The sequence below is a fragment of the Sciurus vulgaris genome (assembly GCF_902686455.1).
Source record: "Sciurus vulgaris genome assembly, chromosome: 2".
In the NCBI taxonomy this organism is placed as follows: Eukaryota; Metazoa; Chordata; class Mammalia; order Rodentia; family Sciuridae; genus Sciurus; species Sciurus vulgaris.
The window spans coordinates 170,682,343-170,704,924 of record NC_136462.1 but is presented as its reverse complement, the minus strand read 5'-3'; the positions used below and the strand labels follow the sequence as shown (position 1 = coordinate 170,704,924).

The following is a 22,582-nucleotide window of genomic DNA, read 5'->3' as shown; positions in this document are numbered from 1 at the left end:
GTAGTAAATTTTCATTGCTTCCAAGAGCCTCCCAGGACAGTGGCTACTCCGTATTTTTCAGTTTACTCTTCCTGAGATTCTTTTGAACCCTGATAGTTCTTCCTTGATTTGTCATCTTCCTGAATGTGGTGGACGCGAGAGCTCTCCTTAAAAGTCAGAGCTGTGATATTCTGGGGTCATTCAAAGAGACCTAACCTAAAGTCCATTTCTGGAACCTTCCAATGTATTAAGTCCCTTTAAATTCAAAATTCAAGAAAGGTTTCTGCTTCCTGCATCTAAACTGTGCAGGATATGGCCTTCTGTGGCTCTTGAACTTGGGGACTTTTAGTCCTAGCATGAGAGTAATCATCTAAACAACCTATATAATCTCTCCTACAATACTACATTTGGGTAAAATGGAATTTTGCTATAATGTTGCCTCTGCAATTCAGTATGGAAGATGAGTCTTCATAGCAGGCACTTATCCTTGTAAAGCACTATTTTTTATTTACATTCATACCATTCAGTTATGGAACCCACCTTGGGTGCTGGGAAAAAGTAGGTGTTCCTATAATTTGACACAGTGAGCTGTGACACACAACTATCAGAATCAGAATCAAAATTTGAAACCTAGGTCTCAGAGTTAAATTCAAAATCCTTTGCCATCTACCATGATGTCCCCAAACATGATCCTTTTGGTAACAGAACACATAGAATTCAAATGAATACAAGTTGAAAGATTCATTGACTTTTCTAAAAAATCTCCCTGAGTTTAGGATTTATACAAATGAAGCTTAATGGTTATATACTCACCTAGAGTGGATAGTGCATTCAAAAATAGCTCTTTGTATGGCATATGTACACAAAATCCATTTTTGTGAACACTATGCAGGATTTGGGAACATAGGAAAACTTCATTGCTGCTTTGAGATAGAGAGACCAGTGTTTGATCTAGAGTCTACAGATGTTCTACATCAGTCAGTGTGGAAGCATGCCTATGGAATGATAGATGTTGGAGAATGGTGTTAAAACAAATGTTATTTTTGTTCATTGCTTAATAAGTGACACTTATTATGTATGCTGTGACACTTTATACACTTTCCAACATATTTGGAAATATTGTCTTTTTGCTGGATTATTAAGGCTGGTCCTGTGGCTTCTTATGAAAATCGTGGATTGAGGAAGATGGTAGACCTAGGGAAGTACAGAGGATCAGTCCCTTGCTCCCAGGCAAGGTGTAGAGTGACTTGGAACACAATGTAATGTCAACTTGGAGAACAGATCTAGATTGCCAGTGCAGGGGTAGAATACGCTTTGTCTGTGTTACACCTATACCAGGTTTCCTGGGAGACTCTACCATCATGTTATTTATCTTCTTTCCCCAGGGGAACCATAAGTCTGGTTTGGTAGGTACTGGTTTTCTCTCTCTTTTGTGGAATGAAGACGTGGTTTGGTGTGTGTCTGGCTCACAGTGGGTGCACACAGTGGAGCATGCAGCCTTGAGGTAGACTTAGAGGGTGGTCACATTGACAGGAGACCTTCATGACTTTTGCTGTGGTATGCGATTTTGGTTGGAAAGCTGAGCACATACCTCTGTATGCAAATGAAATGTCCCAGAATCCTGAGGGTCTCTACAACCTTCTTACATAGTGTTTCTCCATGTGTGTTTGAGAAAGAAAATGTTCACTGGCGACACAGCGTTAACTGCTATCATAGTACTAATTTCCTTTGAGGCCTAAATACAACATAAGGTTGAATCTGTACTCAATGGTGATTATATATGGATTGAAAATATGGTGTTTGATGTATTTACCTTTCTTGTTGTGAATCTTACCAGTGACTCCAGTTTTCTTTAAAAAAGATTCTCTTACATAGAGCCAATGAAAATTGTCCTTCAAGAAATTCAGAAATTTTGAGAGTGTCAGAACAAAAGATTGACCAGAATCTTTTGATGACCAGAATGAGAACATTCTATCACAATAGTGATTCACAAAAAGAAAAATGAATGTGTCACTTATATAGCTAAAATGAGAAAATAGCAAGAAAGGGCCTATAGTTTTTAGCTTTACTTATAATAAATTTTCCACCTACATTATTCCATGTGTACAGAAGTCATGGAAGCCAATGGGACAATACTCAACCTCCTCCCTTCCCACTCCTTGTTCCTTGTACTTGGGCCACTCTGTCTTTCCACCTGCCCTGTCCTGAGAGAGCCCTTTACCATCTCTATTTATGTTTGAAGCCATCGTTCCTAGCATCTCTGAATCCTGGCTTCATTATTATCCATCACCACCTCTCCTTCTTTGACAGTACCTGTTTTTTTCCCTCCAGAGAACACAGCAATATGCCTGCATTAGTCAGCCTTGTAGTACTATAACAAACATCTGAGATAACCAGCTTCTAAAGAGAAAAGACTTATCTTGGCTCACCTATGACTGATTGGCCCCATTGGGTAGGGTAACACCACATTATGGCAGGAGCACGGACGTGGCAGAGCTCACAGAGACAAAAGAGAGAAGGAAAGGGAGTGGGCTTCCACGGCCCCCTTTGGGAGCATACCCCCAGTGACTAAATGACTTTCCAGTGAGCTCCACTTTCTGAAAACTCCATCATCTCCCAAAAGGGTCACTCTAGGGATCAAACCTTTAACACATGGGTCTTTGGGAATCTTTTGGACCCAAATTATAGCAATGTCATTATTCATAAAAGCCCCAAAATAAATCCATCACAGTGGTCCCCAACCCTTCTTCCTCCTGCCCTCTTTCTCTTTTTTCCTCGACAACAAAAGTGTAATTTCTATTCATTATCTCATTTTCTTTGCTACCCACTCTTTCTCCTTTCCAAGCCTTATTTTCCCCTCACTGCTGCTTTTTGAAATTGCTCTTGCCATTTCTTACAATGGCTTTGAAACTGCTCTTGGCATTCCATGTAATAACTTGCTAGGTGCCAATGGCGACTGATATTTTTCGGAGTCTACCTGGCTTCTTTTTTCTGCAGGACTCTTGCACCCATCCACTCACCCATTCAATATTGATACCATAGAAATGTATTGATACCTCTTACAAGAGATTATGGTAGTGTTATGGATTTATGATGATAAATGGTTTGGTTCTTGTCCACAAGGAGTCTGTCTTTCACCAAGGGAGATAGAGGCTAGACAAATAGAGGTCTAAATATTTTATTGTAATTGTGCTAAGTGGTACAGAAAAAATAAATAAAAAAGTACAAGTGATTATAAGAACCATGGAAGGTTTCCTTGGAGAAATTCTATTTATGAAAAACCTGAGTTGTAAGTAGGACTTGGGCCAATATAAGGAAAGAAATGTGTCCCGCTGAGGGAACATTCCAAGCCGGCAAGGAGCAGAGGACGTTGGAGGCTGAAGCAGGATAAGCAAGTGGGGTATGCTGCTCAGATAATGCCATGTGGATAGCAAGAGACTGCCTGTGTACTGCCTCGATCCTAGCAGATTTTTGGACTTACAACATTAACAGGAGACCATTAAGCCTGTATTTCTCAGTTTTGACACCACTGATATTTGGAGCCAGACAACTCTTTGTTGTGTGGTTCCAGCTGTGTACTGCAGGCTGTTCAGCAGCATCCTTGGCCTCTACCCACTCGATGCCAGCAGTAAAATCCTCAGTTGTGACAATCAAAATTGCCTCCCCGCCCCAAAAAAAAAAAAAAAAAAATTTGCCTCTAGAGATTAGCAAAAGTTCCCCAAGGTGCAAAATTGCTCCCAGAATTAAAATGATAGGATATACTTTCAAGTGATTTTTAAATATCAGGCTACTTCTCATTCTCACTGTCTCTTTCTCACACACAGACACACACCAGACCACACATGCACACACAGGTACACACAGGGCCAGTAAATACATGGACATCATTAGTTAGCAGATGAATGCAAATTATGACCACAGTGACATGCCACTTCACACCCACCAAAGCTATGTCTCACTGAAATGGCCAATTTTCTCATCCAGAGGCCCCCCAGAGCCCCCTGAGACAAAGAGCAGCTTGGTTGATCAGGGATCAGGGATTTTAAATTTATTCCCTGGTTTGGTATCTGATGTACCGGCATGGCAATGAAAGAACCATTCTTCTGACTTTTCCCCATATTCTGTTAAAAGAATTTCTATCCTTGTCAGTAAAAGGCAAGCATCTTAATGACACTTCTTTCCAGTGTTTTGCATCCTCTACTCTGGACTTTCTTGCCTCCTCTGTTTTCCTTTATTTTAGGAAATTTCATACTAGACGCACCCCTGGAGGAAAATGCTCATAGATCTTGATGCATATGGAAATTTCACCTCACTGATCCTAATGCAGCATTCTAGTTTAATATCCAACTCAGCCCTCATTGTGTTGTTATTTCATGGTCAGTGACATATTGCTCATGTTTGATTGGCATCCCTTTTGATATTCAGTTACCTTTAGACTTCTTCCTTTACATAGCATTTTCCCTCTTTTGCCATATTTTCCTTAATGCTTCCTAATGTAAATCTTGGGCAATCCTGAGATTTTTATTTTCCTTGCTAAGTCTGTAATATTAATTAGTTTAGAAACACATGTCTATTTATATCCATTCTCTTGTAATGGCATTAAAACATAAACTTCACTGTGAATTCAGAACTGTGGTTGACCTTGGTCAACAGACCTCTGACAGTGGTGCTAAGGAATGAGACTGATCCTTGACATGATTTGAGGTCTAGCGTTACAGTTTGTTTCAGTTTACTAGGACTGCCATAACAGACTGGGTGGCTTACTTGACAGAAATTTATTTTCCCATAGTTCTGGAGTCCAGAGTTCAAGATCAAGGTGTCTGCAGGGTTACTTTCATCTGAGAGCCAGGAGGGAAGGATCCATTCCAGGCTTCTCTTCTTGCCTTGCAGATGGCTGACTTCTCTCTCTTCTTATTTTAGTTTATTATAGTTCAGAGGTCTCAGTCCATAGAGGGCCAATTCCATTGCTCTGGGTCCAAGACCATGGAGGAAGGACCTGGTGGAAGAAAGCTGCTCAGTTCATGGGAAGAGGAAGGAGAGAGATGGAGAGGGGAAGGGCATGGGAAGGGAGGGGCTTAAACAGGCTCAGGGCGTAGGTACCCTTCTAAGACTCATCCCAGGGATCCACCTCCTCCAGCTGAGACCCACCTGCCTATAGTTACCACAGAGTCAGTTTAGTGTAAGAACGGTCTCAGAATCAGTCCACAAATCCACAGCACATTCCTTAGTGCCTCTGTCAGAGGTCTCTTGGCCGAGCTTGACCACAATTCTGACCTCACAGTGATTCTCATGTCCTTATATGATTATAAGAGAACTCATAGACACGTGCTTCTAAGCTAACTAATATTGTGGATTTAACAAGGAACATAAAAATGAAAATTAGGATTCAATCATTTAACTATTAAATATTTCTGAAGAAACACAGGAGCTTTCGGGGAAGACCTCCTATCCAAACCATAACGCCCTATCTTCATGTACAGCCACACTTTGAAGTTCTAACACTTGGACCTGTGACTTGGTAGTGGGGGACACAGTTCAACTCCTGGCATTCCTCTGCCTGGTAAAGTGTGTCTCAGATGCCTGTAATATGATGGCTATATGAGATGTTTGAAGAATTGAAACTTAAAGAAGCAACTTGTTTTATTTTGTAGTATTTAGATGTTAAAAATTAGATGAGAGCTGCATATATGGGGGGGAAAAAAAAAAACCATCCAGTTGGAGTTGTCTGAGGAGAACTAAGTTTGCTTTGTGAGAAAGGTTTCCCTGTTAAAGAGTCTTTAGCTAGGAGGTGTACCATCTAATAGAAAGATCATGCAAATCACCAAGGACACTTTTAAAAGTTTCTTACAACAAGAATAGAAATAGGTGGAGTGAATTTTAAGATTATATTCCATTTAACTCAGCATATATATTTTAATGTGCAAAAAGTATCAAAAACGATTAGTGAGGTATTTTACATTCTTCTCTTCATTCTTACTCGTTGAACTCTTACAGCATATCTTAGTTCCAGAGGACAATTCAAGTGCTCAATAGCTACAGGGTTGCCACAGGGAGTTTTATTGGAGCCAATATTCCACATGCTAGGCTACCCTAGCATGTTCTACCCCACAACCCCAGCCCCTAAACTTTTGATAAAGATTTATTTCCATAAAATTCTAGGATAGAACACTGTAGTCACCCTCACCTCTTAATATAGAGGTGAAATATTATATAAATTACAATTTCAATCTAATAGTACTTTTAAAGAATAATTGACTGTAATCATGTAGGAGCTATTACAGGAATACAAGAATACTGTTTTTAAATATGTTAATAGATCAATAACATAAAAAGTATAAAATTCAAGAATTGTTTTACTTTGTTTCTTGACTGTCAATTATGGGCATAAAGACATTTTTTTTTTTACAATCTACTTTTAGTAGATTATAAATAGTAGCTTCTTATCATTATATGAGTCTTTGCTATTGATAGGGATGGTAATAAACTTGTTACTTTCAAACAAAAAATAGTAAGTGTAAAATTACATAATCCACTATTACTAACTTAAGACAGTTGTGTTTATTATATTCTTTTTTAAGGCAGATGTTCACTGGAAAAAATACCTTGTAACTTTAAATAGGCAAACGAGAGTTCAGTTCTTAGAGGCAATATACAAGTAGACAAGTTTTGCCTACATTTTAAGCTCACTGTTCCTTGAATCTTTATATCTTTGTAGTCTAGACACAAAGGCTTACCTGAAGTAGGCCTGCATCAGTGGTTCTCAAAGTGTGGTCCCTGGGCCACCATCAGCATCATTTTAGCTTATTAGAAGTTCAGATTCTCAGACTCCATCTGAGATCTAGTAAATGGAAGACTGGGGAAAGGGCCCAGGAAATGGTTTTCATAACACTCAGTGAATCTGATGGTTCTGAAAATTTTAAAATGACCATCTTATGGAATACACATCTTCTTGATATTAATGGAGAGTAAAAGAATACAACACAGACCTTCTGAAGGTTGACTCCATCCTTCGTAGTAAATTGCTTCAAAAGTTATACCCATCTGTAGTTCCCTTGGGAATGAAGGATGAATCTATAATTCAAAGGTCATACCTTGGCATATGTTCTGACAATGTAAACTACTTGAGATCTGGGTTGTGTGGCTACTTTGGTATGGAGAGAATATAGATTCTTACAGCTATGTGGGAGGTAGGAAGAAAAGCAGGTGAAATTGAAAATGGAGATTTGTATATTTCTGGGTCAAATCCTGCCTTGCGTGGCAAGAATGCCAAGTTCCAGCTGATCTTGGAATGTTAGAGGTGATTATAGAGGAAGCAGGCAGGGAGCCCAGATAAATGATCATTTAGCAGAGGAACTGTGGCCGGAAGAGTGGGGTCATGAAAATATTGAACAAAGGAGCTCTAATTTTGAAGGAGAATGAATAAGCTAGAAATAGCAATATCTGAAACAAACCAGGCAACCTCATATAGTGTTCCAAAATCTAAATTTGAGCAAGTTTGCTGTGCTTACTTAAATATTTGATTGGGATCCTTTTAATGAATTGCCACCTAGTTTTGATTAGAACCTTTTTGGAAGTTCTGGTAGAGAAAAGAAACTGACCTGAAAATGATGTTACACCTACAGGTTAATTCCAGTGGTTCTAGAGGTGCGGATGTGTGCAGGCTGCCGGAACTTTTCTTTTTCCCACCTGTAGAAGAGTAAGGGATGAAACAGGACCACAAATATTGCTGCAATTTATTGGAAATATTGATGTGAACTGTCGTGCATGCAATCTCATGGAGGAATCCTAAAACAACCTTTGAATTACTCTTTCATTAGAATATCAGATTTGTTTTCAGATGTCTTTTTTCTTGACATTTAAAAGTAATCTTGAAAATTTAAAATCATAGCATAATTGTGCTAAATCCTAACAGCACAGTTCTCATAAAATATATTTTTCAAACTGCATGTTAAGAATGTAAGTTAAGAATATCAGGATAAAACAGGATGGCAGTTCTTTGAAAAATTAAACATAGAACTGCCATAGGATCCAGCAGTTCTACTTTTGGAGAAATACTGAGAATAACTGAAAGAGATAGAGATAGAGAGAGAGAGAGAGAGAGAGAGAGAGAGAGAGAGAGAGAGAGAGAGAGAGAGAGAGAGAGAGAGAGAGAGAGAGAATTTGCACACCTATGTTCTTAGCAGTATTGCTCACAATTGCCAAAAGGTGGAAATGGCACAGATGTGCATTGATAGAAGAATGGATAAACAAAACATGGTGTATACATAAAATGGAATATGCTTTCAAAATGAAGGGAGACTTAATGTGTGTTACACCTTGGATGAACTTTGAGGACATTATGCTAAATAAAATCAACCAGATACCAAAGAACATGTTTGCATGATTTCAGTCATACGAATATGGACTAGTTGGATTCAGACAGCCATTGGTGGTTTCCACAGGGATGAGGGAATGAGGAGTTAAGTGTTAAATGGCTGTGGAATTTCAGCTGGGGAAGAGGAAAAAGTTCTGGGCATGGATGGTGGTTATGGTTGCACACCTGTGTGAATGTACTTATGCTAGTGGACTGTGTACCTAACACTGATAAATATTACATTAGGTATGTTTTACCATAGAAGGCATATCAAGAGAAACTTTCATATTTTAATGCATCTGTTTTTAAGTATAATCAATTATAATAATAATGAACATCTTTATATGGCAAGCATTTGTCCAGGTGCTTTACCCCAAATTATCCTGTTTCAATTTCATGATATCCTTTTTGGTAGGTGTGATTATTATCCCTTATTTTTAGTTATGTAAATTGAAGTACCAAGAAAGGACAGTAAAGAATTTGAACTCAAAAGGATAGGCTGCAGAGCTGAGTTCTTATGGTGGCTCATATCTGTACTCTCTGATGTTTGGAAGGCTGAGGCAGGAGGATCATAAGTTCAAGGTGAACTTGGGCAGGTTAGCAAGACCCTATCCCAAAATAAAATTTTAAAAAGCACTGGGAATGTGGCTCAGTGGTAGAGTTTCTCTAGCATGTGCAAAGTGCCGGATCCCCAGTACTGAAAAAAAACTAATTAAAAAAAAAGTTAATGAGTAGATTAAAAAAAATGACTACTGCTTTACCAATCAGGAAAAAAAAGAAAATCTATGTTCCAAAATTATCTCTGCAAGTCCCAATTTTCATTGCAAGTTCTTTTGATCACATAGAGGATATGGCATACTATAGTTATAATATGCATGAAAAACTGCAAAAACTGGCAATTTATGTCTATTTGAAAAATAAAATTTCTGCAAGGCCTGAGTATTTCAGAAGAAAAATCCATATCTTTTGACAATCCGTATTCTTGTGCAGATGGTATGTCTTTCTGAAAATTGCCAGAAGAAAAGGACACACATTTTAGAAATGTTTGATATTGTAATCACAATACATGTGATTTTTGCTTTATGATATGCATACATTAAACTCAGGAGACTCTTTGCCTATGATGTTTTAGCATGTGAAATTTAAATTTGCAGCAATTTTGTGTGTATCTTTCCAAATATGTAGAAGATGGCCTTATTTACTGTTACCTTGGAAACAGCACAGCCCAAATGCTACGCTTATTCTCTTTAGTACAATTAAAAATCATTTTATGGAGCAAATGTAATTTAAAATATTATCCTCAAGCATGGATTTTAATTAACTTTAATCATATGAAATAGGTAATGATGGTTAGTGTTAAAATTATGTGGAATACTAAATATAGCTTTTTAAATAGAAAACATGTTGATGCCTTTAAAAACTTATCAATCAATAAATGTTTCATTGGCCTTTTCCTTTACAAGTTATGTACAAATATTCTGATTATTGGTAAAGGATCTTGGTCACATGGTTAATAATCCTATGAAGTCATAAAAATACCATGCCTAAATTTTTTTCAAAATTATCTTAGTAATTGATGACCTTGGAGAATCTCTTATCAGTAACTCCAGTATGGAGTAGTACTTTCCATAGTAATGTGTGTTGACATACATGTTTTTTCTTTCATTTTTAGGACTCCACTATTGTTACTCCAATTATTTTGAGGACTGACCCTCAGGGATTTTTCTTTTACTGGACAGATCAAAATAAGGTAAGAAATGAAATATGTCTTTCATAATTTTCCTATTGTTACTTTGAAAAATATTTACTTAATTTAACTATGTAAATACATCCATTTCACAGGTGCCACTTTGCAATTTGTTTATACATTCTGTTTCCAAAGAACATCTGAAGTCAAATGTCTAAGGACTTTTCAAGGAGACTGATTGAAATATTAGATTTGCAAAATTCTAAAATAATTGGTATTTTTCAGTTTTGATTACTTTATTTGGTAAGACATGAATATGCAAATTATGAACTAGATTTGGTGTAGAACATAATTAGACAGAGTTACTGATCAAAGTCCCTGCCCATAAAGAATGAAGAGAAATGATGAGAAAATTACTTTTAACCCAATGGCCATAGCCTTGACTTTTTCTTTCCTCCCTTGTCCCCTGTGTTGTTCACTAAGAATTCTTCCAGCACTAACAGGAATTTGGCCTTGATTAATTTGCTCATGTTAGAAAATCAAGGATAAGAGTCCTTTAACCTTTTCCTTCAGTCTTCAGGAATGTTCCCAAATTAACTTTGTGCCCACAATACCCGGAATTTAATATCTCATTTATTATGAAACCAATTGATGATCCATAGTGAATTATTAAAAAAGTAGAATGTCTGGAGATCATAAGATTTATTTGAGGTTTAATGGGCAGTTAGACAAGAATATTTGAAGAAAGTGGTTATTATTTCAAAAGTCATTGGTGTAATACTACACTTGAACCTGAGAAGCACCAAATACAGAATATTTTGGTCCTCTGAATACTGATATTTGGAGAGATGGGTTAGGGTGTTTTGAGAGTGCTAAATACATTTTAAAACCAATAGAATAGCAATAGAATACCTTAGAATATCTAAGAGAGCCACGATTACTGGTGAAGAGTGTCCAAAATGTTAACTCTTTCATAATTCCTCCTACAACCATGGTATCCAAAGTTCCTGGAGTTGTCAGTCTCACCTTCCACCCTTGGGACAACATCAGTTGTACCTGTGAGCAGTGATGCTGAATGGCCCTGTGCATTGGCAATGGTGCGGGATAGTATGAACCCTGAGGAAAGGTTTGAGGGTACTGGAAAGTAATGTCTGGCCCCAAGGCCATTTCTCAATGAGCCTGTTTACACATCACCCAAAAGGCAGATTTCAGCCTTGTGGTCCTAGAGTTATTTTCTAAATACTGTATGTGCATCCTGCAACCATCTGTGGCCACAGATGTGGGACTGAACCATAGCCTATACTAATGTCAAAAATTATGTCTGAGTAAGATTTCATACTTAATGTTCATGTTTATTACTGGGTGTGTTAATCACTTTGGCTTAGACATTCTGTTTGGTTTCCTGCTGTTATGTATAAAACAATGGCTTGAAAGAGGTTTTGTTTTTTGCGTTTTTTTTTTTTTTTCTCCTCCAAAAGGCTATTTTTAGAGCTGTTGGAGCTATATTCCTGAAAGATATATTTATAATGCCTAGAGCTTTTCTAAATGTTGGGTATTTGTACAAGAGACCAAACTGTCAGTTTGATTTTTCAACTTGTAAATCAAGCTTCCATAAAAGCAAGAGGAGATATTTTGGGATTTTTAAATAATTCATGGAGACTCAGTTAAGCATCCCTTGAAGACCAATCATAAATATTTCTTTGCTTCAGAGAAAGGGTTTAGAACCAAAGGTTCTTTGATGAACTTCTATTGTTCCATGAACTCAATATTTTGACCCATGCTCATTTTCAAATATGGGAAATTTTCTTTTAGTTTTTTACACCAGCCTTTTTCTCTTGGTTCTAGTCCTGTATTTGACCAATTGAAACAAATAATGTTGGCAGCAATTCCTTTTATTTCTTTTCATGAATATTAATCTTACAGTTCTAGATAGAGATGGTACATTTCCCTTTTCCTTTTAAGATACATAATTCATGACTCAGTCCTTTTTCAGTTCAGAAGTTTACTTTTTGGTCAATGATTATATATCTTAGAATCTAAAATCTGAGGAGATGTAAGAGAAAAATTAATTTTAATATGCTTTCGAGTTTGTCATTTTCTTTCTGGCTTTACACTTGGTCCTGGAACTAGGACAAGAGATGCATTTTCAACTTGTAAAGGAGATGGAATACTATAGGAATGTGTTCTAGCAAATGTAGACTAGAAGAAATGGTGCAGCCAATGAAGGTTGACATCAAGCTTGTAGTCAGTGTTTTGCATAAGATCATCTGATGGTATTTGGTGGATTGTGCAATCCTGATGCCACTTGGAGGAGTATTTTCTTTATGATATATATTTGTTTCCTGGCAAGTATTCTTAAGACTCTATTGCATGTTATTATAGTGATCCTATCTCAGAAAAAAACAAATGTAATGCTTTTGTTCGCCCTTTGATGTTTCACACTTGTTTTCCATTGGTTGGGAAATTCTCATTGGTATTTATTATCATATGCTTCTCTTGTCTTCTGTTTTTGACCTTTTTCATAACATCTCCCCTCTTGGGTCCATGAAGCTTATACCAGAGCATTTTGATTAGCAATCACCTAAGCCTTGCGTGCTCACAGTGATTTGAGTGGCGTTAAGAAGGCCTTGCTAAAGAGCATTATAAAAAAGAACTTTCTTTTTGTAGTATTTGAAGAAAACCCCCGCCATTTGTAATGTCTAACTCCTGTCCTTCTCGGCTCACAGCTACATTGTACCTTACCTGAGCTCCCCTGACCCAAAGCTTTTGATTTTCCTCCATAGACAGTGACATGTCATCTTCCCCAACCCTTCTTTGATATGACACCATAGAAATGATAGGTGCCAAAGAAGACAGCACACATGATAGAATTCAGAATTAAAAACCAGAGCTTGCAAGTCATTTTTTAGGTAACTGAAATGGGTTTCAGAGAAACACTGACAGGATTTTTGGGGTTGGTAGAAACAGATAAATATGAACAGCATTTTTAGGAAGAAATGTTCATACATTGTACCAGCTCTGGACTTATTTTGACAATTCTTTCTGCTTATGGTTGGCTCTGTAAATCTTATTGAATATAATTAGCGATTGCAGCTTTCTGAATATGACTATTTGGAGCAAGGTGGTTTTTCTGGTGTAAATGTAGATTATATGAAGAGGGTGAGTTTGTTTCTAAGCCACGGGTGAGAAGGGGCTCCTGTCTAGCCTGAGTAGTGAAGTGCTGAATTAGGATATGACTTTTTTTCTTGGATCTATGCCGTGTGGGCACCAGAAACCATATCAGGAAGTGTCAGCCATGAAAAGCATGTGAACAACAAGATTCTGCAGCAGAGTTTTGAAGGAAAGGCTAAAGAAGAAAGAGGGCCAGTATGAAAGAGCTAGCACCTATCTGCTAGGATATGAAGGGCACTAAACCTCCTCCTTGCAATTCGATGCCTTGCTTGTATGCCAAGGTTGGTATAAAAATAAAACTAGTTGCTACTGGTTCAGATCAGAACTTCACTCTAGTTTGGTAAACCTTCCTTGTGTCCATAAAACAGGAGCTCAGAGGAAGGGAGGAGAAATTCATAACAAATTTTAAAGGAGGAAAAACATTTTCAATGAAGGATTCTTACTACTTTATTTGTTATAGATTTTTAATTTTGCAGGTAATATACAGATATCTCTTTTATTTTGTTTTGTTTTGGGGAGAAAGTATAAAGCAGTGTAAATGGGGCCTATGGGGGACCCCAATCCTAGTCCTTTTCCCAAAGTAAACTGGTTAATAGCTTCTTGGTTTCTTTCTGGGTCTCATTATTTAAATTTTTTTTAACTTTTATTTTGTCTTATTTTTTGAGGTACTGGGATTGAACCCCAGGGGTGCTCTACCACTGAGCTACATTCCTAGCCCTTTCATTTTATTTTTTACTTTGAGACAAGTTTTTGCTAAGTTGCTGAGACTGATCTCAAACTAGTAATCCTCCTGCCTCAGTTTCCAGATTTGCTAGGATTATAACCATGTGCCACCATGCCAGCATGGGTCTCCTTTTAATGAATCTGTGCATGCATAACTATGGAAATGTTTCATTTTATTGCTAACTTTTGTTTACTAATAAAAATGGTGGACCTTTGATGTTTGTTTCTAGTTTGGGGCTACGGCAAGCAATACTATAATGCAGAGTGATAACCTGTCTACACTTTTCTGGGTAAATGGGTCCAGAGGATCCCTAAGGGAGATGCTTAGAAGTGCAATTGCTGATTGAAGTCTATACGTATCCAAAATTCTAGCTATTGGCTGTGCATTGTATAACCCCGTTAATCTTAATTTGAGAGAAGCTGTTTTCACAAGTCTCACCAGTACTGCTAGGAAACATACTGATTTTTGCCAATCTGATACAACATTTGTATCTTTGTTTTAAGCTGCCACAGCCTGATTTGCTGGTCAACTCTATATTTTCTTGCATGTATTGGCTGGCCATTTCTGTTCCTCACATGGATTGTCTACCTATACCTCCTGCCTAGATGGTGGTAGTTCTCTTTGTATTCTAGATGTTAATCCTTTAACTGTTATAAATGTTGCAAAGAACTTCTTCCTGTCTGTGGCTTGTTTGAAATTTCTTAACACCAGATTCATGCATGACAAAAGATGGCTCAGAGCCTTAGACTTCATGCAGTCACATTTTAACCTTTCTTTGCCACTTTCAAACTCATCATGCTTGTTATTATCATCATTATTAGTCTGAGTTTGGTTTGGTTTCATTTTCTGTGGTGCTAAGACAGGACCATGCTAGGCAAGTGCTCAACCACTGAGCAACATTCCCAGCCCTTAATCTTGGTTTTTAATCTATGTGCAATAGATTTTGGTGGGAGATAAGAGTTCTAAACTTAATTCCAAATGGGTAGTCCTGCAGGTTGGTGCTTCTTATATCTTCTGGTTGTAGCCGGCTGTGGTAGCAGCCCATAGCACACCACCACCTATTCTTTTCACTACTTGAGATTGAACCTAGGGCACTCTACCACTGACCTCCTTTTCTGATTTTATCTCCAGACAGAGTCTCACTAAGTTTCCAAGGGTGGCCTCTAATTTGCAATTCTACTGCCTCAGCCTCCTGAGTGGCTGGGATTACAGGCGTGACCATACCCATCGAGCATCCCCCTCTCTTCTGAATCTCTTCCTGGCTTGGAGTATGAGGGTGGGGGAGGTAGGGTCTGCAGTGGCAGGTCCATCTGAGTCAATGTTCCTTTATGGTTCCTAGTACCACCTGGTTTGATGGCCACAGAGTCTTTCCTGCATTTCAATGCCTGTAGACTTCTGCACTGTCATTTCCTACTTCATTCTTATTTATCTTCTGCCTTTTATACTTTCTGGTTCAACGAGTGCAAACCTTATTGTTTACCCATGATCCTAGATTAAAGACATAAATTTATACCTGTGTATTTAGTCATTTCTAGGGACATAGGACAGGAGGGATTGGCTCTACCATCTGCTCCATCTGCTGTCCTGTTCTGCTTTATGATTTTGCATGAGACACCATTTGGGATTCTTGTACAGAGTCATGATTAAGTTTCCATAAATGGCAACTATAGATCTCTTTCTCTTAACCTTAAATTTCTATACAGAGTTCAAAAACAAAGTTTAAAAGTTAAATATTTACCTAAGTCACAGAGACGTTTCTCAGCATGAGTCCAGAGTTCAAAAAATATTTGATTGATGTGTTATGAGCCTCTATAAGAAGAACTAGTGATTTCCTATTGAAAAATGCTCTGGCCTCTACCCAGAACTACTGAGCACACGTTTCATGAATGGTCATTTAGCAGTGGAGCTTCCTCTTTGGGACCTATCTGTCTGGTGTATTCCGGAAACATCAGTTTTGGTCTTTCTTATGTGAGGCAAATAGGATAGAGCACTCCAGGGTTGAATGTGTGCTTGAAGCATAATGGTATGGTTATAAATGAAGAAGATGAAGTTATTTATTTTTATTTGTTAGCTATTCCCAAAGGTTGGAACAATAACTGAAATTACCTTGGGAAGCAGCAAAATTCATGTGAAGATTACTTTGTGAGGGCTGGGATTGTTCTTTGTCCTGGAACAGAATACCAGTCTTTGTTGACTGACCAGCAGCATCTATGGACAAAGTCCTTTCCTTCACCTTCCCTGCATTTCCTTCGCTATTATTAGCAGTATTAATAACTAGAAGAGGCATAGTGTCATGTCTGTGTCTTTGTCCTTACTGCTGCATAAGACATTGACTGGACACCAGTGACCAGCCAGCTCCTGCATTCTTTTGCTCTTTTGGCCACTAGAGCTCATTTTGTCTCCCATGCAGCTGCTCAGAACTTCCTGGCAGTTAACCCTCACACTGACCGAGAGGTGGGGCAACTCAGAGGTGTATACTTTATGGCATTGCACAGAGTGTGCCTGTGGAATGAAGCCTGTTACCCTTAGGGTAACTGGCTTGATAAGTTACCCTCTATGTTATCCTTCCCTTCCTACTTCCTCACTACTAATGTGTCTTAAAACCACCTCTAAGATAAACTACTTTTACTAGAATCCTTGTGTGGGTTCTTAATATGGATGCGTAATACTTAATAAGTTAAGAGAGATATTTCCTGATTAAGGATGTAAAGGAATTCCTTGGGTAAGAGGCACTGGAACATAATTAGGTGAATACTTTGTTTAAACCCAGGACTGGTTTTCCTAAAACAGTTCTAATTTGGGAAACCTGAAACTGGTCACGAAAACAAGCTTTGAAGTTGTAGCAGATGTGGGTTTGAGTTCTGGGTTTGCTGTCTTTTTAATGATTCATTTTCAGCAAATCTCCTGGACAATCTAAGCCTTCGTTTCTCCATCTGTAAAATAGGCATTGCACAGAGTTGTCGTAAAGGTTAAATATAAAACATGAAGTGCATAGCATCATGCAAACTACTTTCTAAACTCTCCTTCCTCTCTGCTGGCTTTTGATATTGCTATATAATAAACAATTAGTCTCCAACTAAACAATTGTCTATAACTAATTCTTAGGGACCACAAATGTGCTGTTTTGAAAACCAAGTGATTATTTATTTATGTGTACATTTGTGTTCCCTTTTTTTTTAAATTTTCTTTCTTCAAGGCAACAGTGACCTGTTTTCTGTTTAGACTCTTGTGGTCTTTTGATCTAGAGCACTGAAGCTTAGATCTGTTTGGGCAAACAAGATGTTTATTTATGTATTTCATAATGTGTTTTGGGAACAGAGCCATGGAAGGCAAAAGAAGGGATTTATTGCTTAAAAGACTTTTCCTCTGAGGATAATTTGCTAATAAATACTCCATCATAGGTGAAAGTTTCTTAGGCCATGGGGAACTTGCAGCATCCTAGGGAGCAAGCTTTAAGATGATTTAAATGACTTTGATAGGAGAAAATGGTATTATTCACAAGAAGAATTAAATATCACCATGGTTGTCTGTGTCTTCATTTCCTAAGATAATTGTTTCAGGATTATTACAGTTACACTGGCATCAGGCAGCTCTTTCTCCTCCCTACTGATTAGATCCTTTCAGTGGTTTTGAGTACAGTTTGGACACATGTGGGTCACTTGCTAGGAACAAGTCTGTATTCATCAGTTAGCACTTTTTAATACCAAAAAATAATGGTATGAAACATTGAATTGGAAGAATATGTGTAGGAAATTCATCTATGTGTTGTTTATAATTTTTGTTTCTTGCCACAGGGAAAATCCATTGTCCTTTATAGTGACTAGAATTTCCAGATATGTGGGAGGTTTTCTCCCCTGATTGAATTACAGATGTTGTAGATAGAGTATGCTGATGTAGTTGCTCTCAGGTTTATTTTCTTGCCAATTCCAGATTGTTTGATCCTACTGATGGGGTTATGTGGAGCTCTTTCTATGTTGAATCAGAAGATAAACCTCTTTTTGCCTTTTGATAAAACAAAGTTTAGATCAGTAGTTGAGTTATGTGAGCTTTTACCACACACACAAGAAGACTCAAACAAATAATATGATTCATTATTTCATTCTAATTCTTCATATTTTATCATTGTTAGTTTTATTTAAATGATTTAAAAAGTCAAAATGGCAAACTCTGAATAACTAATTTACTGGGAAATCGGTACTTACATTTAAGTAAGTTTCTCAAGTCTAGGAAGGATTTGACATTCAGTAGTTCAGTTTGCACATGTTTTGTCACTATTGTTATTCTCATTGTCATTGTCATGAGTACCATTAACAGCAAACACAGATATGGTATTTTCTGCATGCCAGACATCATTAATACATATATGTAGTGTATATATCTAAAATATATATTTACATAGTACAGAAATGTGGTTTGTAGAGCATATATTTATAGTGTATATAACATCTATATATGCTATATATATACTTTTATAGTGTACCTCTATCCATAAATATATGTGTGTACAGTAATATATATATATACACATTATTTATGTACACACTATACCGTAATATACATAGCTATACTGTAATACATACATACTATTAAATCATTTCCATAAGCTTGTGAAGGACAATGCTGTAATTATCCCCATATATATAAGTGAGTAAATTGAAGTGCACACAGAGGTTATGTTCTGACCCTAAGACCTACTATTAGTTAGTGGCAGAATCAGGAGTAGAATTAAAACAGGGTAACCCAGCTGTGTATCCTGGCTCTTACTTATTTTTTCTTAAAGAATCTGATTACTGTGTAATTTTGTTTCCATGTAGGATTTTTTTCCTTAAATTTGTTCAAAAAAGAAAGAAACCTCAGTAGGCATAGTACTTTTGCCTGGAAGAGGCAAACTGTATGCAGAAGGGATTCTCGTTAATTCAGTAAACTTCCTGAACTGATGCACATACTCTTTCCTGTCCATGGCATGGCCTATTTTCCTGCTGAAGTAATCCTCCATGTGAGTACCCACAGGCCCTGCTAGATTCTAAATTATTTGCCAATGATTGCATAATATTCCCTATACTGTACTTAATAAGGCAGGAAATTACTAGAATTTTTTAGAATGTTTCTCAATATCCAAGAGTGAATCAAAATAGATTTTTCGGTTATATTCAGTTCATTAAAATTCATTTGCTTTTCCATTCCCTGAATGCTCCAGGTATTAGCCATTTGTTCTGTCTTTACCAAACATGTCCTCAGCACTGAAGTCCTGTTTGTGAACCTTTATGTTTTATTTTCCTAGATTCTGTTAGATCAAGGCACTGTTTAAATTCCATAATTAATTAATTAAATTAACTGCATTTTTGAATAGGGAATATGGAATTAAGAATGACCTGAAAGGGCTAAGGGTGTAGCTCAATGGTAGAGCACATACTTTTGGCATGCACAAGGTCCTTTGTTTAGTCCCTAGCACATGTGTGCACATACACACATACAAAATACTTAAAAAATTATTTCACTTTATAACTTAACTTTTATTTGTGAATAGAAAGACAGATGTTATCTTAACATCTGTCATGCCATTTTTTAACCATTTGTAGAAACTCTTCCTTTATTGACACATATACCCAAGCAGAGAAACCAGAGAATAATTTGCAGGTGTGATAGGAAGCTTGCCCTTTAGTCACCTCTGCATCATACATTAGATAAAAGTGAAATGCACATTTCTCTCATTACAATGTTTGGTTTCACTCTTTTTTTTTTTTTTTAGGGATTGTGGATTGTGATGAGAATGATTTTGCATGAGATTTCCCTCTGGTATTGTGTCCAAACTCCCTTCTTCCTTAGGGACAGTGTCTGTAAACCGTATTGCATCATGACAATCCACGCACCTGTGTGAATGAATGCTTCAATGAAAAGTTTTATGGGGCAGAACTAGTTGCTATACTGAGAAGCTAATGACTGTGCTGCTATACATAATGGATTCTATTTTTAGATGAACATTTGTTCCTCTTGCATGGCTTCATTATGCAAGAGGACTGCAATTCAAGTGCTATATTGTGAATATTGAGGTATTAGAATCCAGAGTAGATGTGACCTTAGATATGTTGTGACTTTTGCATCAGTTTGAGTCACAACATAATTTATAATTAGAGATAAAAAATAAATTAAGAAAAACAAAGTACCAAAACAGTTTTTGGTGTTTGTAGGTTGAATTCTTCCAACAGCTGATCCCTGAGGCTCAAGTGGTTTATTCTGGAGATGACCTTAGGAAACATGGGTGGGGCCATGGGGGAGTGAGATAGGCAAGGGAAGGCAGCTAGTATAGGGTGAGTTATCAGAGGGAGTTACATGTAGACAAAGGAAGCTCCACCCCACTGAGAACCTGGTAGAAAGTGCAGGGAAGTGAGGGAACTGTGGCATTTACCCCCCAGTTCCCTGTAGTCAGTGACTGAAGGCAGCTCTTTCAGGGGTGTTGCCTTAGCTTTTCTGCCAGCTTCTCTTGGTGGCCCAAAGGGTTCTAGGCAAGTGAGGCCCAGGTTCTGAGAAAGCCCTCAGAGATAGTTGCACGTGGAAGCTGTCAGTTGGCATGTGTAGGAATACATGGGCTCTACTAGCGATGGATATCTGGGGGCTGTAATTATCATTAAATCAGACTTTATACATCTGTATGCCAGGGTGCAAACTGGAGGCCAAACCTGTTCATAAACAGATCTTGCTTAGTCTGCACAATGCCTTAAACCCCTAAACATGGGTTTTCAGCATTTAAAAATCTGGTGATTTAATAGGTAAATCTAGATTTCTTTAAAAGATCAGAAGGCATGCCCACCCTGACCAGCATATCCCCATGGCCACATTTAACTGGAGTAGAGCAGCAGTTGCCTGCTTTAGACATGGAGTTTGGTACCAAATTCCCCACCTGGCAACCCTACCTAATTTATATGACCAACTTAGGTGCTTGGGTGCAAATTTGAGGACTCTGTGGTAATATCCTGTACTGGAAGCTGCAGTAAGCTAACAATTACAAAGCCTCATGTGAAAGGTAGTTAATTCTGTCACAGTGAACCTATTGGAGTACTGTGGCATGAAGACTGAGTTTTGCAGTGGAAAAAATGGCTGAAGGTCAGTGTGTCCAGGTCTTGTTCTTAAGTGCTATAAGCAACTGATGCTCCAGGCCCACTTCTTCTCTGTGAAATATGGATCTGAAGTGTACGAGCCCTGAGGTCCCTCTCCACTTTAAAAGGCTATTATTCCAAAGCAACTTTCCCGTGGCATTGTACTAGGTAAGATTTATAAATATAACTCCTTGGCAAAGGATTTCAAGTTGAATTGGGCCATTAATCTAAGGGAAATAAGAATGGTGGGCTCTGGGACACCAGGCCGAATACTTCATTTAGTGCAATGAAGGGGATTACTTTCAACCCCAGCTCAAGGTGGTGACCATTGGCTGGTATAGCCAACCAGTGTGACCTGCTTCCCTCAGCATATCTTTCTGTACCATATCTTATAGACACGTGTACATTTTAATTAAGGTAAAATACAATTAAAAAATCAGTTTCTCATTCATATGAGTCATATTCTCAGTGCTTTAGAGCCACCTGTGGATAGTTACAGTTATATACTTCCATCATGGTGGAAAATTCTTTTGGACATTACTGCATAGAGATTGAATTGGAAATGACTCTACAGAGCCAGTGCACTTTCCTTGCAATAAGAAGTTTTGTTGAATTGATGGAGAAAGAACCATTTTCTCTTTTGCTGGATCCTGGTCTACCAGTATGTGCTATCTGGACCTGCCTTTGTTATTTTGTTTCTGTGTAAGAATATGCTGGGATAGCTCAGGCACTGCTTTGAGAGCAGAAGAGGGAGGCTAACCCTGCAGAAGACAAACCAGTTGCCTTAGTCTGTTTTGTGTTTCTGTAGCAAGATACCTGAGGCTGGGTACTATATAAATTAAAGAGATGTATTTGACTTACAATTCTGGTAACTGGTAGGTCCAAGTGTTGTGGCACTAGTGTCCTGGTGGGGGACACCTTGACTGCATTTCAACATAGTGAAGAAATGAAACTAATATCACGTAGAAGGGGCCAAGTGCATGGGGTGGCCTTGTTTTTTTTATTTTTAATTATTTTTTTATTTAGTTTTTAATTTTTTACAGACTGCATTTTGATTCATTGTACACAAATGGGGTACATCATTTCATTTCTATGGTTGTGCACAATGCAGATTCATACCATTCGTGTAGTTATACATGTACATAGGGTAATGATGTCTGTCTCGTTCAACCATTTTTCATACTCTCCTCCCTCTCATTTCCTTCTACATATTCTAAAGTTCCCCCATTCTTCTCTCATTCCCCACCCCCTGACCCTCATTATATATCATTCTCCACTTATCAGGGAAAACATTCGGCCTTTGGTTTTTTGGGCTTGGCTTATTTCACTTAGCATGATATTCTTCAATATCATCCATTTATTTGCAAATGCCATAATATTATTCTTCTTGATGGCTGAATAGTATTCCATTGTGTATATATACTAGAGTTTCTTTATCCATTCATCTGTTGACGGGCATCTAGGTTGGTTTCACAATCTAGCTAATGTGAATTGAGCTTCTACAAACATTGATTTATAGAATCAATATTGTTTGCTGATTTTAGGTCCTTTGGGTATAAATGGAGGAGTGGTAT

General features: G+C 37.7%; 1 protein-coding gene across 3 annotated transcripts in view; it reads left to right on the top strand.

The window, feature by feature from the left end:
- PLCB1 (phospholipase C beta 1) overlaps positions 1-22,582 on the top strand; it is a 722,251-nt gene that overhangs the window by 7,737 nt on the left and 691,932 nt on the right. For all 3 annotated transcript variants that reach the window (XM_079129398.1, XM_079129397.1, XM_079129399.1), the window contains exon 2: positions 10,005-10,082. In XM_079129398.1, the coding sequence (XP_078985524.1) occupies positions 10,005-10,082 (78 nt within the window). The remainder of the gene's footprint in view (positions 1-10,004; positions 10,083-22,582) is intronic.